The following is a 14,545-nucleotide window of genomic DNA, read 5'->3' as shown; positions in this document are numbered from 1 at the left end:
ACATTAGAGAAAAAAATTCTACTTGTGAGAAAATCCTTAAGAACAAATCGGGATGTAAACCTTCTCAAGCTCGTGCGAAACAATAAAATGTACCGTTACATTCTCTCTCATAAAGGTTATCTCTCTGCGGAAATCCGCTATTCAAAATACTACACGTGGAGATAAGGGGAAGAAAAATCGATTCAACTTTGGTCAGAAACTGAAGTGTACCTTCGGCAAAACACGCTTTGCAAAAAAGGACAAATTGGAGATATCTACCCCCCACAAAACCGTTCCAAAGTAGGCACGTGCAAAGGAGTTTCTTTCTCTTTTTTTTTGGGGGGGGGATTCAACAAATAAAACTTAATTACATCCGAAGAATGGCCGTTGAGTTCCTTTTAATTAGAAAAAATATGTTCCTTTGTAAACAGGAAAAAATCATTGAGACTAAGGATAAATCACTAGGCTAAAGCTTAAAAGATCAGTTGATACATGTAAAGGGCTTTATTTTTCCCGCTTGTTTATGCCAATGGAGTTGGTCTATCATGGGTTGTATGTAACTACGAATAAGGGGGGTATTTAAGATTCAATTATCTCTCTCTCTCTCTCTCTCTCTCTCTCTCTCTCTCTCTCTCTCTCTCTCCCTCTCTCTCTCTCTCTCTCTCTTTCTCGCCCCCTTCTAATATCATTCCTAGTTCTTTTGATTCTGCTCTAAGCAGCCATATTTACAAGCAACTGTAGCCTCCTAATACTTTTTGAAAACACCACCCTCATTAGTAACAATGTGGGTATTAAACAAGATGTTGGGGGGGGGGGGAAATTCAATTAAGTTAAATAATGATACTTCTTTAAATAGAGATTCGGGAGAAAATTCACGCAACGTATTATAGCCTAAACAAACTTGATTAAAATTGATTAAACATATTATACTGCAAAAAATAATGGACTTAATGGTTAACAATAATGGACTTGTATCACAAAGACCTTTTAGGTTGGCTACCAAAAAAGCAAGAATTGCATTAAAAATATGCTCCTAATTTGTCTGTATCTCAATCTATTGCCTTGTTTCCTGGTTGAATTTCCTTGAATTGACGATGCTAGGACCATTTTTTTTTTTTTTTTTTTTTTTTTTTTTTTTTTAGTAATTGTAATATATTTTATTGTAAGTCTTATTTCATATTTATCTATGCTTTTCTATTAAGAATAAACGTCTATATAAACGTCAATAAGGATAACAAGTCCTTCAGTGACGTACCAGGGGGGCGGGGGGGTCTGGAGTGTTTACCGTCCCAGGCGGCACTTTCAAGGGGACGACATAGATATTTCTAACAAAAAGAGCGGAAGGTCACTTCCAAGGTATATTACGACCACGGAAGACCAAGGGTCCGGTTTGTGAAGACATTGAAACAACCGTTAGACGTTGTGATAGAGCGTAATCTGAATTCAGAAGTGGCAATTGTCAGTACCAAAGTTACGAAAGTAAAACAGTTCAAAATAGGGATGATACCTTTTTATTGACAGTGAAATATAAAATTATTTAACTGGATATTTCGAACACATATACAGTGTTCATCATCAGCAGTAAAACTGCTGATGAGAGTTTTACTGCTGATGATGAACGCTGTATATGTGTTCGAAATATCCAGTTAAATAATTTTATATTTCACTGTCAATAAAAAGGTATCATCCCTATTTTGTTATCCCCCTCGTTTTCGAAAAGAATGCACTTTAAGACATAGAAGAGGATTCGTTGCTGTTTAGACATAGAAAGGGGGCTAAACTTTTGAAGTCCACCCAGATCAGCATCCATGCTAGTTATGCCAATGAATCCAGACTCCGTTTTTTTTTTTTTTTTTTTTTTTTTTTTTTTTTTCGTCTTTTTCCGAACGAACTGAGCCGTCCTGACTGAGTGGATTGGTGCCCTGGTTTCAAGATCCTTTGTCTGAGAGGGCGAAGGCTCGAATCCTGGTGTACTGCATTATTTGAAAAACGGTTTTAAATTAAATTAGAAAAAAAACAGTTTTTTTACTGAAAGTAAGGAACAATATTAACATTCAAAACGAACAGAAATTATTCTGTATATGAAGGATTGCCCCCTCCTCAATACCATGCTCTTTACGTTCAAGTTTGGCTGTTTGTCCCAATTTTTGATTAACGGCAACTGAAATACAGGGGCTGTTTAATTAGAATAGGAAGCTTTTTAAAAGTCCTAGCAGCTTTAGCGTAAAGAGAAAGGTATTAAGGAGGGGGCAACCCTTCATATACGGAATAATATCTGTTTGTTTTGAGTTTTAATGTTGCTCCTTAATTTCAGTTTTAAAAATCTTGTCCTTTTTTTTATTGCAATCAAGGACACGATTATACATGGATTTTAAATAGTACAAAAAATATTTTACAACATGTATTTCAAATGAATTGTTCCCCATGTAAGCGAAAAAAAAAAGTTCCAATACATGCCAGAGAAACAGAAATCTCTAAACAGGTAGCAAGGATTCGCTAGAGAAGATATATTATATACACCATCGATCCCCAACTGTCATCCCCCCCCCAATCCAAGCAAACAGTCTTTAGGGCTCTCAAGTCGTTACTAAGTATTTATCTGTGTGCCATAGTTTTGACAAAAAATTGGGGGTGGGGGAGAGGAGAGGACGGCTGGTTCAAATATCGATGTTTTTTTGTTTTTTTTTTTTTGCTTGACTGGTCCATAGGCCATAGCAGAGTTTGAAGATATGTGAAGGAAATCATCTGCTCCAGTGATTGATGCATTCTTTTGAAATATACACAAAAACGGTACAAAATTTATCTGCAATCAATACAGAGAAAATCCCTTCCTCCTCGTCTTCTGCATCTATTGCTAGCTTTATTTCCCCAAAAGTAGAGTATTTTATTCTTTGCTTCGTTTCGCCACTAGAGGGATAGGACGTACTATGCTTATATGATTAGCTGATACTAAGAGTGATCGGATTACCTGCAGTGCGTAAACTTTAGCCAAAACTGTTGATTCCGTTAGGATTTCATCACTGTCTCCAAGATCTACCATCTCCGTAGGAAAAAATTGCTGAAAAAGAAGAGGTAGTTAATGCGCTTCCAAACTAAAAACTTGTTGAAATAGAAATTGTTTGCAGAACATCAATAAAAAACTTAACTAACTTCCTGTTCGTGTCCTAAAAAGTGTTTCATAAGAGGCACACTTGTTATTCAAGATGGCGTACCTATTCCACTTACAATATTTATTGTTAGTCCAGGGGCAAACACCGAAAAAATAAAATAAAATAAGGCCGCCGTTATTCGTTAAAACATCAGTCTTCTAAGGCTTTTTTTTGTTGATGGCACTGAAGGAAAAAAAGTCCTTAAAGTACAACCTTCTGCGGAAATGGATAACCAACCAAGTTTCGTCTTTCATGAGGACTACTTGATGTCAGTCATAAATTTCATCACGCACGAAAAATAATTATCTGCCTACAAGATTGCCTGCGTGTGTTAGTCAATCATTAATCATTGGTTTTATTGATAAATATTAGATAGACTGTGAAGTAATGATTTTTGTCCATTTTAAGTTTCAACTTCGCTCTTTACTTCCCTCGAATTAACAAAAAACAACTTTTTTTAGATTTTCAGGTTCGTAGCTTTTGATGGGTGACATCAAACTTGGTGAATCTTATATGTTTGGAATCAGCATATTTTCGGACTGCAGGTTTTCTGCAGTCCATTACCGCCAAATGTTTGGTGACTTGTGTTCTTGTACAGTAAACACTCATCATTATATTATCCGTTATAGCAAGGTTATTCTGATTTACGGGCTTTCACTTGTAAGAACAATATCGGCGTCTGCTGCAAAGAAGAATTTGTTGAGAAAAGTTGATTTGCGTGGTCCAAATAAGCTGAAAGAGGATTTGCTTCGTTCATTCGCTCCGCTTGGAAAATTGTGCTGTCAAACCGATTTAAAACGATACTCGATGAAAGGAAATAAAAGCCGGTAAAATACAATAGTATGGTTGTAGGCTAACCATTTATCTAAATGAATAGAAAAGTCCTGAAAAAATATGAATGTTTACATTTTATTTGTTGGATTTGGGATGTTTGAATTTATTTTTAATTTATTTGATTTAGTAGTTAATAAATTCGGTGGTTGCTGATTGAGGTAGCAGGTCATATTTAAGTACTATGAGGCTTCTGATGCCCCATGGGTCGTATTTTTGACATAAAAAAGAATAGTCCAATGTACATATTGATTTTGGAGGGTGACATTCTTGAAAGTTGCAAACTATTTTTTTTTTTATTCTATAATTCTCAAAACAGCTTTAAAGAAGGTTATGAGGTATTTCGCAAAAAGTGCACTATGGAGCCTTCGTAGTGTGTACGTGCTTCTGTTTGTTACATATGAAAATAGGATATACGCACTTAGGAATTTTATTGTTGTGCGAATAACTTAAACCACCTTTTTTAAGTTTTATTACCCTTTGAATGACTGAATTGAATCCCTTGCGTCGTTTTTGCAAAAACCTTTTATAGCTTTTCAAGCAAAGAATGATGCGGAATAAAAAGTTTCGAAATCTGGGATGTCTTTTGGTGGGAATCCTTGAGGTGTGTAATGTGCTTTTGGAAACAATATACTGGGTCATAATTTTCTATGCACTAGTCACTAGACGCTTCATGTATGCAATGGAGCAGATATTTTATGGTACTTGTATGGGAAAAGCTCAGAGAGCTTCATTGAGAGTTTCGTTATTGCACAAATCACCACAATTTGACCTAAAAGTTTGGAAATGTCAAAACGATATAAAAAAAAACTCTGAAAGTTTCAACACGATCCTTCTACTATGAGTCATTTTGGATGGATTGAATCTATCACGGTTCGTGGTAACGAACTACATCAATAGTTACATCAAAAGAATCGCATTTTGATGCTGATTTTAAATACATAAGTTTTGTTACGTTTAGACTTACCCATCAAAAGTTACGATCCTGATAAAGTTTGCCTTATTTTAGAAAATAGGGAGAAACACCCCTTAAAAGTCATTGCATCTTAAGGAAAATCGCACCATCAAATTCAGCGTATCAGAGAACCTTACAGTAGAAGTTTCAAGCATCTATCTACAAAAATGTATAATTTTCATTTTTTTTTTTTTTCAGGGGGTGATCATATCGACCCATTGGTCCTAGAATGTCGGGCGAGGGCTCATTCTATCGGAAATGAAAAGTTCTAGTGCCCTTTTTAAGTGACCAAAAAAATTTGAGGGCGCATAGGTCCCCCCCACGCTCATTTTTCCCCAAAGTCACCGGATTAAAATTCTGAGATAGCCATTTTATTCAACATAGTCAAAAAACCTAATAAATATTTCTTTGGGGACGACTTACTCCTCCACAGTCCCTGTGGGAGGGGCTGCAAGTTACAAACTTTGACCAGTGTTTACATATAGTAATGGTTATTGGGAAGTGTACAGACGCTTTCAGGGGGATTTTTTTGGTTGGGGGAGGGGTTGAGGTGAGGGGGTTATGCGGGGGGATCTTTCCATGGAGGAATTTGTCACGGGGGAAGAAAATTTCCATGAAGGGGGCGCAGGATTTTTTAGCATTTTTTTAAAGAATAATGAAAAAATAAATATGAAAAAGTTTTTTCAACTGAAAGTAAGGAGCAGCATTAAAACTTAACTCGAACAGAAATTATTACGCATATGAGGGGCTCACCTCCTCTTAATACCTCGCTCTTTACGCTAAAGTAACTTTATTAATTTCAACTATTTATTCTACGGCCTTTGTGATTCAAGTGGCATTCTTAAGGAATTGGGGCAAAATTTAAGCTATAGTGTAAAGAGCGAGGTATTGACGAGGTGGTGAACCCCCTCATATACGTATTAAAAACATACGAATATAGAAAATCATTACGTAAGCTAATTCGTAAGTTACGTATATTTTTACTAATAAAAACGTTCGTAAAAAATTAAAAGTTCAAGTTGTTTTTTTTAAATAACCAAAAAATTGAAGGGTGACTATGCCTACTCCTCCACTCTTTTTTTCTCAAAATCGTCCGATCAAAACTATGAGAAAGCCATTTAGCCATAAAAACTAATTAATATGCAAATTTCGTTTTAATTATTCACGTGCTGAGAACCAAAATCAAAACATGCCTTAATTTAAAAACATTCAGAAATTAAATAAAAAAAAAGTTTTTTTAACTGAAAGTAAGGAGCGATATTAAAACTTAAAACGAACAGAAATTACACCGTATATAAAAGGGGCTGTTCCCTCCTCAACGCCGGGCTCTTTACAGTAATTTTTTTAGATGTTTTAAAAAGTAGAGTTGAAAGAAAGAGTCAAACTTTAGCGTAAAGAGCGGGGCGTTGAGAAGGGAACAGCTTCTTTTTTTATGTACGGAGTAATTTCTGTTCGATTTTAAGTAATAAGCCTTCGATTTAAGTAATTAAGGCAATATTAAGGCCTTCGACAGTTGATTTAAAATTTTCACTGAACTTTAAAATTTGACTAGGAATTAAAGTATAATCCAAAAAGTTAGTTCTTAACCAGAAAATAAAACAATAATAAATAACAAATCTTCCCACAATTAAAGAGTGTTAAAGCTATGTCAATAAAAAAAAAGAAAAAAGCAATTCTAACAAACGGTTTAAACAATCTTTAAAGAGCAATATAAAACCTAAAATGAGGAATCATTAAGTCATGCAAGTGAAATATATTTACCAGGGGGCTTGTCAGCACCCCTACTTCCAAAGCATAAAAAACAACGTTGTAATTTATAATTTCTGATATTCAATGGTTATAAAAAAAATTATCAAGGACTTTTTCACTAGTAAAACTACCATGAATTGGAAACAAATTGGGGAACGTGGGGGATAGATTCCCCCATAAAGATGGGGGCCAAATAGATTCTTTTGGTATTGTCATTTAAAAACAGCTTTTTTTGTATTTTCATTGAAAGACAACCCCTACATTTTAAAAAATACATTTTAATCACCCTCTCCCGTAAAACTTTCATGAATTGATGCCATTGTCGGAAATGCTCTATTACATTTTTGTATATGTGCATTTATGCGCATGTAGTTTTCTACTCACCAAAGGGCTGGCAAAGAATTCGTATTTCCTAAAGTCTTTCCTAAAGATGAAATGATGGCCAGGCACCGGCTCTTTTTTCTCCAGTTCATTATGGACGTCCAAAATGATTTCGTGATCTTCTATTGTCCTCTCTTAAACAAAACAAAAAGAATAAATATTCAAGTTGACTCAAAAAATGGCTACAAAGAATTTAAATCGAGTATTTAACCGAGCATTGTTCCTCCGAAGCACTTCAGATAAACTTTTATGTTTATAAGACGATTTTTCAATAAAGATTACTATTCTAAATCAATGTTAACCTTTGACTATTGGTGACGATTAATATTTCTAGAAATTAATAAAATAGATAAAATCCTAAATCCTTGGCCATCGAATATTAAATATTTTCACAAGTATCTTGGAATGAACATTGACGAATCTTTAGAGAATCCTTCAGCAAACGTTATCGCAGAATTTAGTGGTTATCATAAACTAAAATGTTTTGTTTCCAAAAATTTACGGTTACTATGATTTCCTTTGATGCATCCGAATTTTTATACTGTTGATCACTATGGTTTGGTACCAACCGTGTCAATTGAGGAGGGAAGAGTAGGGGGGCAATCGTCCCTACAGTTTTTGCTGCACTTCCAAAACATGGAAAAAAAAACACTCCGTAAGTATTTCATCGAAAAAAAACCCTTTTCGGTATTTTCATTGAAAATTAAAAAATGATAAAATCCCCCCTCCAACGTAGACTTCAAACATAAACAAAAATCTTCCTATATTTTCATGAATTGGCCCCACTCCTTGGTAGTTTCCCGTTGAAACTCTGTCCTAGGTTTGAACTTCAGAATAATGTCATTGGAACATTCTGTGTTATCCATAACATATTTTCTATCCTCCTGATTGTTAGGTACGACTCGACGATACCATGACCATCAAATCAAACAGTTCGTGGTAACGAACTGTAGTAAGGAGCGATCCGGCTCAATAGTAACCAAAACTCTAAAAAATTGAATTTTGATATAAATAGCTACATCAAAAGAATCGCATTTTAATGCTGATTTTAAATATGTAAGTTTCATCAAGTTTAGTCTTAGCCATCAAAAGTTACGAGCCTTAGAAAATTTGCCTTATTTAGGAAAATAGGGGGAAACACCCCCTAAAAGTAGGATCTAAAAATCGTAGGATCTTAACGAAAATGACACCATCAGATTCAGCGTATCAGAGAACCCTACTGTAGAAGTTTCAAGCTCCTATCTACAAAAATGTGGAATTTTGCATTTTTTGCCAGAAGACAAATCACGGGTGCGTGTTTATTTGTTTGTTTTTTTGTTTTTTTTTTTGTTTTTTTTTTTCCCCAGGGGTCATCGTATCGACCTAGTGGTCCTAGAATGTCGCAAGAGGGCTCATTCTAACGGAAATGAAAAGTTCTAGTGCCCTTTTTAAGTGACCAAAAAAATTGGAGGGCATCTAGGCCCCCTCCCACGCTCATTTTTTCCCAAAGTCAACGGATCAAAATTTTGAGATAGCCATTTTGTTTGGCATAGTCGAAAATCTTAATAACTATGTTTTTGGGGATGACTTACTCCCCCACAGTCCCTGGGGGAGGGGTTGCAAGTTACAAACTTCAACCAGTGTTTACATATAATAATGGTTATTGGGAAGTGTACAGACGTTTTCAGGGGGATTTTTTTGGTTTTGGGGGTAGGGTTGAGGGAGGGGGCTATGTGGGAGGATCTTTCCTTGGAGAAATATGCCATGGGGGAAAAAAATTCAATGAAAAGGGCGCAGGATTTTCTAGCATTACTATAAAAAAAAAACAATGAAAAAATAAACATGAAAACGTTTTTTCAAATGAAAGTAAGGAATAGCATTGAAATTTAAAACAAACAGAGATTATTACGCATATGAAGGGTTCTAAAAATACTTTTGCATAAAGAGCGAGGTATTTAGGAGGAGATAAATACCTCGCTCTTTATGCTAAAATATTTTTAGTGATTTCAACTATTTATTCTACGGCCTATTTGATTCAGGGGGTCATTCTTAAAGAATTTGAACAAAACTTACGATTTAGTGTAAAGAGCGAGGTATTAACGAGGGTACAAACCCCCTCGTACACATAATAAAAATATAAGAATATAAAAGTTTGTTACGTAAGTTAATTCTTAAGTTACGTATTTTTTTTACTAATAAAAACGTTCGTTGAATATTAAAAGTTATAGTAGCCTTTTTAAGTAACCGAAAAATTGGAGGGCAGCTAGGCCTCCTTCCCCACCCCTTATTTCTCAAAATCGACTGATCAAAACTAAGAGAAAGTCATTTAGCCAAAAAAAAAATTAATATACTAATTTCATTTCAATAATTTATGTTCGGAGAGCCAAAATCAAACATGCATTAATTCAAAAACGTTCAGAAATTAAATTAAAAAAAAACTAGTTTTTTTAACTGAAAGTAAGGAGCGACATTAAAACTTAAAACGAACAGAAATTAATCCGTATATGAAATGGGTTGTCCCCTCCGCAGTCCCACGCTCTTTACGCTAAAGTTTTTAGTTGTTTTAAAAAGTAGAATTGTGGCAAAGAGTCAAACTTTAGCGTAAAGAGCGTGGGACTGCGGAGGGGACAACCCATTTCATATACGGAGTAATTTCTGTTCGTTTTAAGTTTTAATGTCGCTCCTTACTTTCAGTTAAAAAAACTAGTTTTTTTTATTTAATTTCTAAGAAAGAGGGTTTACACAGTGGGCTAGGAAGGCAATTGAAATTAAAAAATAATTCTTGCTAGTATTTCAATATACAGAGATACAGGTAAGGGCCGGAAAAAGGGTGATTTAGCCCGATTGGGCCCCACATTACCATCTAACTGAACAAAAAAAATCGAAATTTCCAAATATTCTCAATTACATTAAACTCCTTCTGTATTTCACTGAAAAACACCTTTTTCGGTATTTTCCTTGAAAACTTGAACAACGATCAAATTGACCCACATAATACATAATAATTAATTTCATATTTATTTTGTTTAAAACTAAACAGGCCAATTCAAGTTCTGAAATTTATTTAGTCACCAATTTTCTATTCCTTCAAACAAAACAGAATTAAAAGAAAAGGCGTTAAAAATTGTGTTTTATGGTAGTAGAATCAACTTATCCGCAAATGTATTTATTCTGAGAATAAAGATATCGTCTTGGGTGAAGTCTCGTATTTTTTTATGTTTTTTGTGTTTTTTTTTTATGTTTTTTTATGGCATAGCCAAAACGACACGTGTTCAGATCGATTAAGTTTTCAATTCAGTTTCAGTTGAGTCTGTTTTATTGAACGGTTTGCTTCAAAAGTTGCCACGTGACGTATTGAAACTACAATGATTATCGCACATATATTTCATAACAAAAAAGAGCAATCCATAGGGTGTATTCTATGGATTAACATCACGGAACATTTTCGTCGAGGTTTGAGTAATGGGTTAGAAAATGGAATTTTATTAATTTTTTTTGTCATTAGGCGCCCCGTGGTTACAATATGCGAACCCTAAAGAATTCCAGCTCTAAATCGTCCTCTATCCTAGGAAAGTGCGCTTGCGGCTCCCAGAACATGCTTATCTCATTATCCTCAGTCAGAACTATTACCGTATTCCCTAATACAAAGAAAACGGGGGTTACTGTCACGAAAATTTCACATGCCCCTAGATATTGACAAGAGCTAAATGAAGTTCAGATTCCTAAGTACTATTAATCCTTCGATTCTGAAATATGAGCCTTTCACCCCCTATGGAAATACAATACAAATTATATTCGAACAACACCATATGGATATTTTCTTTTCATAGCGAATCTCTACTGAAAAGCATTATGTTTGTGAGTAGTGAAAGAGAAACGAAGATAAAATTATGATTAACACCTAGGGTATGTGGCAAATATTAAAAGAATTGAATTTCATTGAGAAAACGGAGGGGCAAGGTAATTTCTAGGGTTTGTAGTGTATAAACCTATCTAAATAAAGCAAGGATAATTTTTTCAACAAAACTGACCAGACATGACAAAAAAAAAGCACTACACATGTTTGTACTTCGGTACACACCTCTAGGTCTAGGCCTCGGTTTCCAAATTTCTATACAGAAAAAGAAATAAAAACGGCGTTGAAAGGAAGCGACTAGGGTCTCAGGCAGTAAGGAAGACAACATTTTTTCTATCAAACAGTTCGTGGTAACGATCTGTAGTAAGGAGCGACCAGGATTAATAGTAACCGAAACTCTAAACAAGAGCTAAGAGCTCATATGGCACTTGTGACGAGGTCGGAAGAGCCAAGAGGTATCACATGGTATGAGCTCTAGCAAAATTTAAAGAATCAATAGATTGCTTTAAAAGGAAAATCAGAGCCTTAATAACGATCGGGATTTAAAATAACAGCTCTGAGTCACGAGGTCCTTCTAAATATCAAAATTCATTAAGATCCGATCACTCACTCGTAAGTTAAATATACCTCAATTTTTCTAATTTTTCATCTCCCTTCAGCCCCCCAGATGGTCGAATCGGGGAAAACGACTTTATCAAGTCAATTTGTGCGGCTCCCTGACACACCTACCAATTTTCATCGTCCTAGCACGTCCAGAAGCACCAAACTCACCAAAACACTGAACCCCACCCCCTAACTCCCCAAAGAGAGCGGATCCAGTCCGGTAACGTCAATCACGAATCTACGACATTTATAAGCGTTTTCCAAGAGTTCCGGTTTCCCCCTCCAACTGCCCCCAATGTCAACAGGTCTTGTCGGTATTTGAAACAAGAGCTCTGAGACATGAGTTCCTTCTAAAATCAAATTTCACTACGATCCGGTCACCCGTTCTTAAATTAAAAATACCTCAATTTCTCTAATTTTGCCCAATTAACAACCCGCAGCTCCCCCAAAGAGAACGGATCCGTTCCAATTATGTCAATCACGTAACTATAGCTTGTGCTTATTCTTCCCATCAAGTTTCATCCCGATCTATCCACTCTAAACGTTTTCCAAGATTTCCGATTTCCCCCTCCAACTCCCCCCAATGTCACTGGATATGGTCAGAATTTAAAATGAGAGTTCTAAAGCACAAGATCCTTCTAAATATCAAATTTCATTAAGATCTGACCACCCGTTCGTAAGTTACAAATACCTCATTTTCCCGAATTAACCCTCCCCCCCCAAACTCCACCAAAGAGAGCGGATACGGTCTGGTTATGTCAGTCACTTATCTTGTAATTGTGCTTATTCTTCCCACCAAGTTTTCATCCTGATCTCTCCGCTTTAAGCGTTTTCCAAGATTTCCGGTCCGCCTAATGACACTGGATCCAGCCGGGATTTAAAATGAGAGATCTGAGTTACGAGGTCCTTCTAAATATGAAATTTCATAAAGATCCGTTGTGCTTATTCTTCCCACCAAGTTTGGGTGGGTCCCAACCAGGGAGTTGGGGGGTTCCCCCCCAGCTCCCACCAAAGTCACCGGATACGGTCGGGATTTAAAATAAGAGTTCTGAGACACGATTTCCTTCCAAACATCAAATTTCATTAAAATCCGATCACTCCTTCGTAAGTTAAAAATGCCTCATTTTTTTCTAATTCTTCAGAATTAACCCTTCTTCTGGCAAAGCCAGAAGATCATGGCCAGATCATTTGCCAGATCATGGATGCGTGTTTGTTTGTTTTTTGTTTGTTTGTTGTTTTTTTTTTTCAGGGACGCTCGTACCAGCCCAGTGGTCCTAGAAAGTCACAAGAGGGATCGTTTTGACGGAAATCAAAAGTTCTAATGCCCTTTTCAAGTGACAAAAAAATTAGAGAGCAACTAGGCCCCCTCCCACACTCATTTTTTTCCAAAGTCACCAGATCAAAATTTTGAGATAGCCATTTTGTTCAGCATAGTCGAAAAACTTAATAACTATGTCTTTGAGGAGGACTTAATCCGCCAACTTAATCCGCCACAGTCCCCGGGGGAAGGGCTGCAAGTTATGAACTTAGCCCATTGTTTGCATATAGTATTTTTTATTGGGATAAATACTGAAGTTTTCAGGGGATAATTTTTCTGGTTGTGGGGGGAGGAGGAGGTTACGTGAGACGATCTCCCCATGGAGGAGATTATCATTGGAGAAGAGAATTTCCATGAAGGGGGGGGGGGGTTGGAGTTTCCAGCGTTATGTAAAGAAAACAACGAGAAATTAAATAAAAAAGCGAATTTTTTAACTTGAAAATAAGGAGCAACATTAAAACTTAAAACCAACAGATACTATAACGTATATGAGGGGGCTTGCCCCCCCCATACCATAAATATACGTAGCTTGCATATATGTAAGTTACGTATATTTATTACTAATGAAACATTCGTAAATAAAATTAAAAGTTCTAGTGGCCTTTTAAGTAACCAAAAAAGTTGGAGGGCAACTAGGCCCCCTCCTTCGCCCCTTTTTTCTCAAAATCGTTCGATCAAAACTTTGAGAAGGCTATTTAGCCATAACTAAAATAAAACCAATATGTGAATTTCTTTTTAACTAATCATATACGGTTAGCCAGAATCAAATCCTGCGTTAATTCAAAATTGTTCAGAAATTAAATAAATAAAAAAAAAATTTTTAACTGAAAGTAAGGAGCAAATTTAAAACTTAAAACGAACATAAATTATACCGTATATGAAAGGGGCAGTCCCCTCCTCAACGCCCCGCTCTTTACGCTAAAGTTAAAATATGTTAAAACTCAGAACGACACGTGTCCTAGGGACTGCTCAAAAACCCTATCATGAACAATTTTGGCTAGAATCCTGGCTTCTTCTGTTGAAACTGAAATTGGATATGAATCAGGCACGAAAGGTATCTCCAACATTTGACTGCTGGTCATATACAGGGGGAGGATACTTGGCAGTCACAGTACATTACCCCAAGCTAGTCAGTGGAAAATGGGTAGGTCACAGTTGCATCTTGCACTTTAAGCGTCTCAAGGTTCAGCATACAGCAGCAAATATACTTGCAGCAATCAGAGTAGCCCTGAAGAAATTTGAAATTGAAGACAAATTGTTCTGTGTTGTAACTGATTCTGGCTCGAACGTCGTAAAAGCTTGTCAAATTGGTAGAATTGAACGTTCATCTTGCTTTGGCCACTGCCTCCACCTCAGTGTCACAAATGGCCTCAAATTTTGGGGAGAAATGAATTTTGACGTAGAGCAAACACCGGAATGTGATTCAGATGATGAAGGTGAACCCGAACAAGGCACTAGCAGAGAGCAATGTTCCTGAGAGATTGGTCTGACAGAAGATGACCTTCCTGATATCATAGATTCAGACATTGTTGACACTGCTTCAGATGCATATGACTTGGAAGAGTACGACTCCGACACAGAAACTGAATGGGATGAATGGGCCAGTGGTGCAAATGATTTTACTGAAATTGAAGACTCAATCTCACTCAATGGTGCACTCAAAAAGTTGCGTCGGACACTCAAGCTGCTAAAAAAGTCAAATATTCAACCCGACCTCTTTGAAGGGCTTTGCAAAGAAATAGGAC

General features: G+C 36.1%; 1 protein-coding gene across 2 annotated transcripts in view; it reads right to left on the bottom strand.

The window, feature by feature from the left end:
* The window catches only part of LOC136028146 (growth factor receptor-bound protein 14-like), a 243,917-nt gene that overhangs the window by 153,568 nt on the left and 75,804 nt on the right, over nt 1-14,545 (bottom strand). For both annotated transcript variants that reach the window (XM_065705808.1, XM_065705809.1), the window contains exons 4-5: nt 7,048-7,178; nt 2,948-3,037 (exon numbers count right to left, since the gene is read on the bottom strand). In XM_065705808.1, coding sequence (XP_065561880.1) covers nt 2,948-3,037; nt 7,048-7,178 — 221 coding nt within the window. The remainder of the gene's footprint in view (nt 1-2,947; nt 3,038-7,047; nt 7,179-14,545) is intronic.

Source organism: Artemia franciscana, chromosome 6, assembly GCF_032884065.1.
Source record: "Artemia franciscana chromosome 6, ASM3288406v1, whole genome shotgun sequence".
Lineage (NCBI taxonomy): Eukaryota > Metazoa > Arthropoda > Branchiopoda > Anostraca > Artemiidae > Artemia > Artemia franciscana.
The sequence above is the reverse complement of the archived record's forward strand: the minus strand, read 5'-3'. Positions and strand labels throughout refer to the sequence as shown.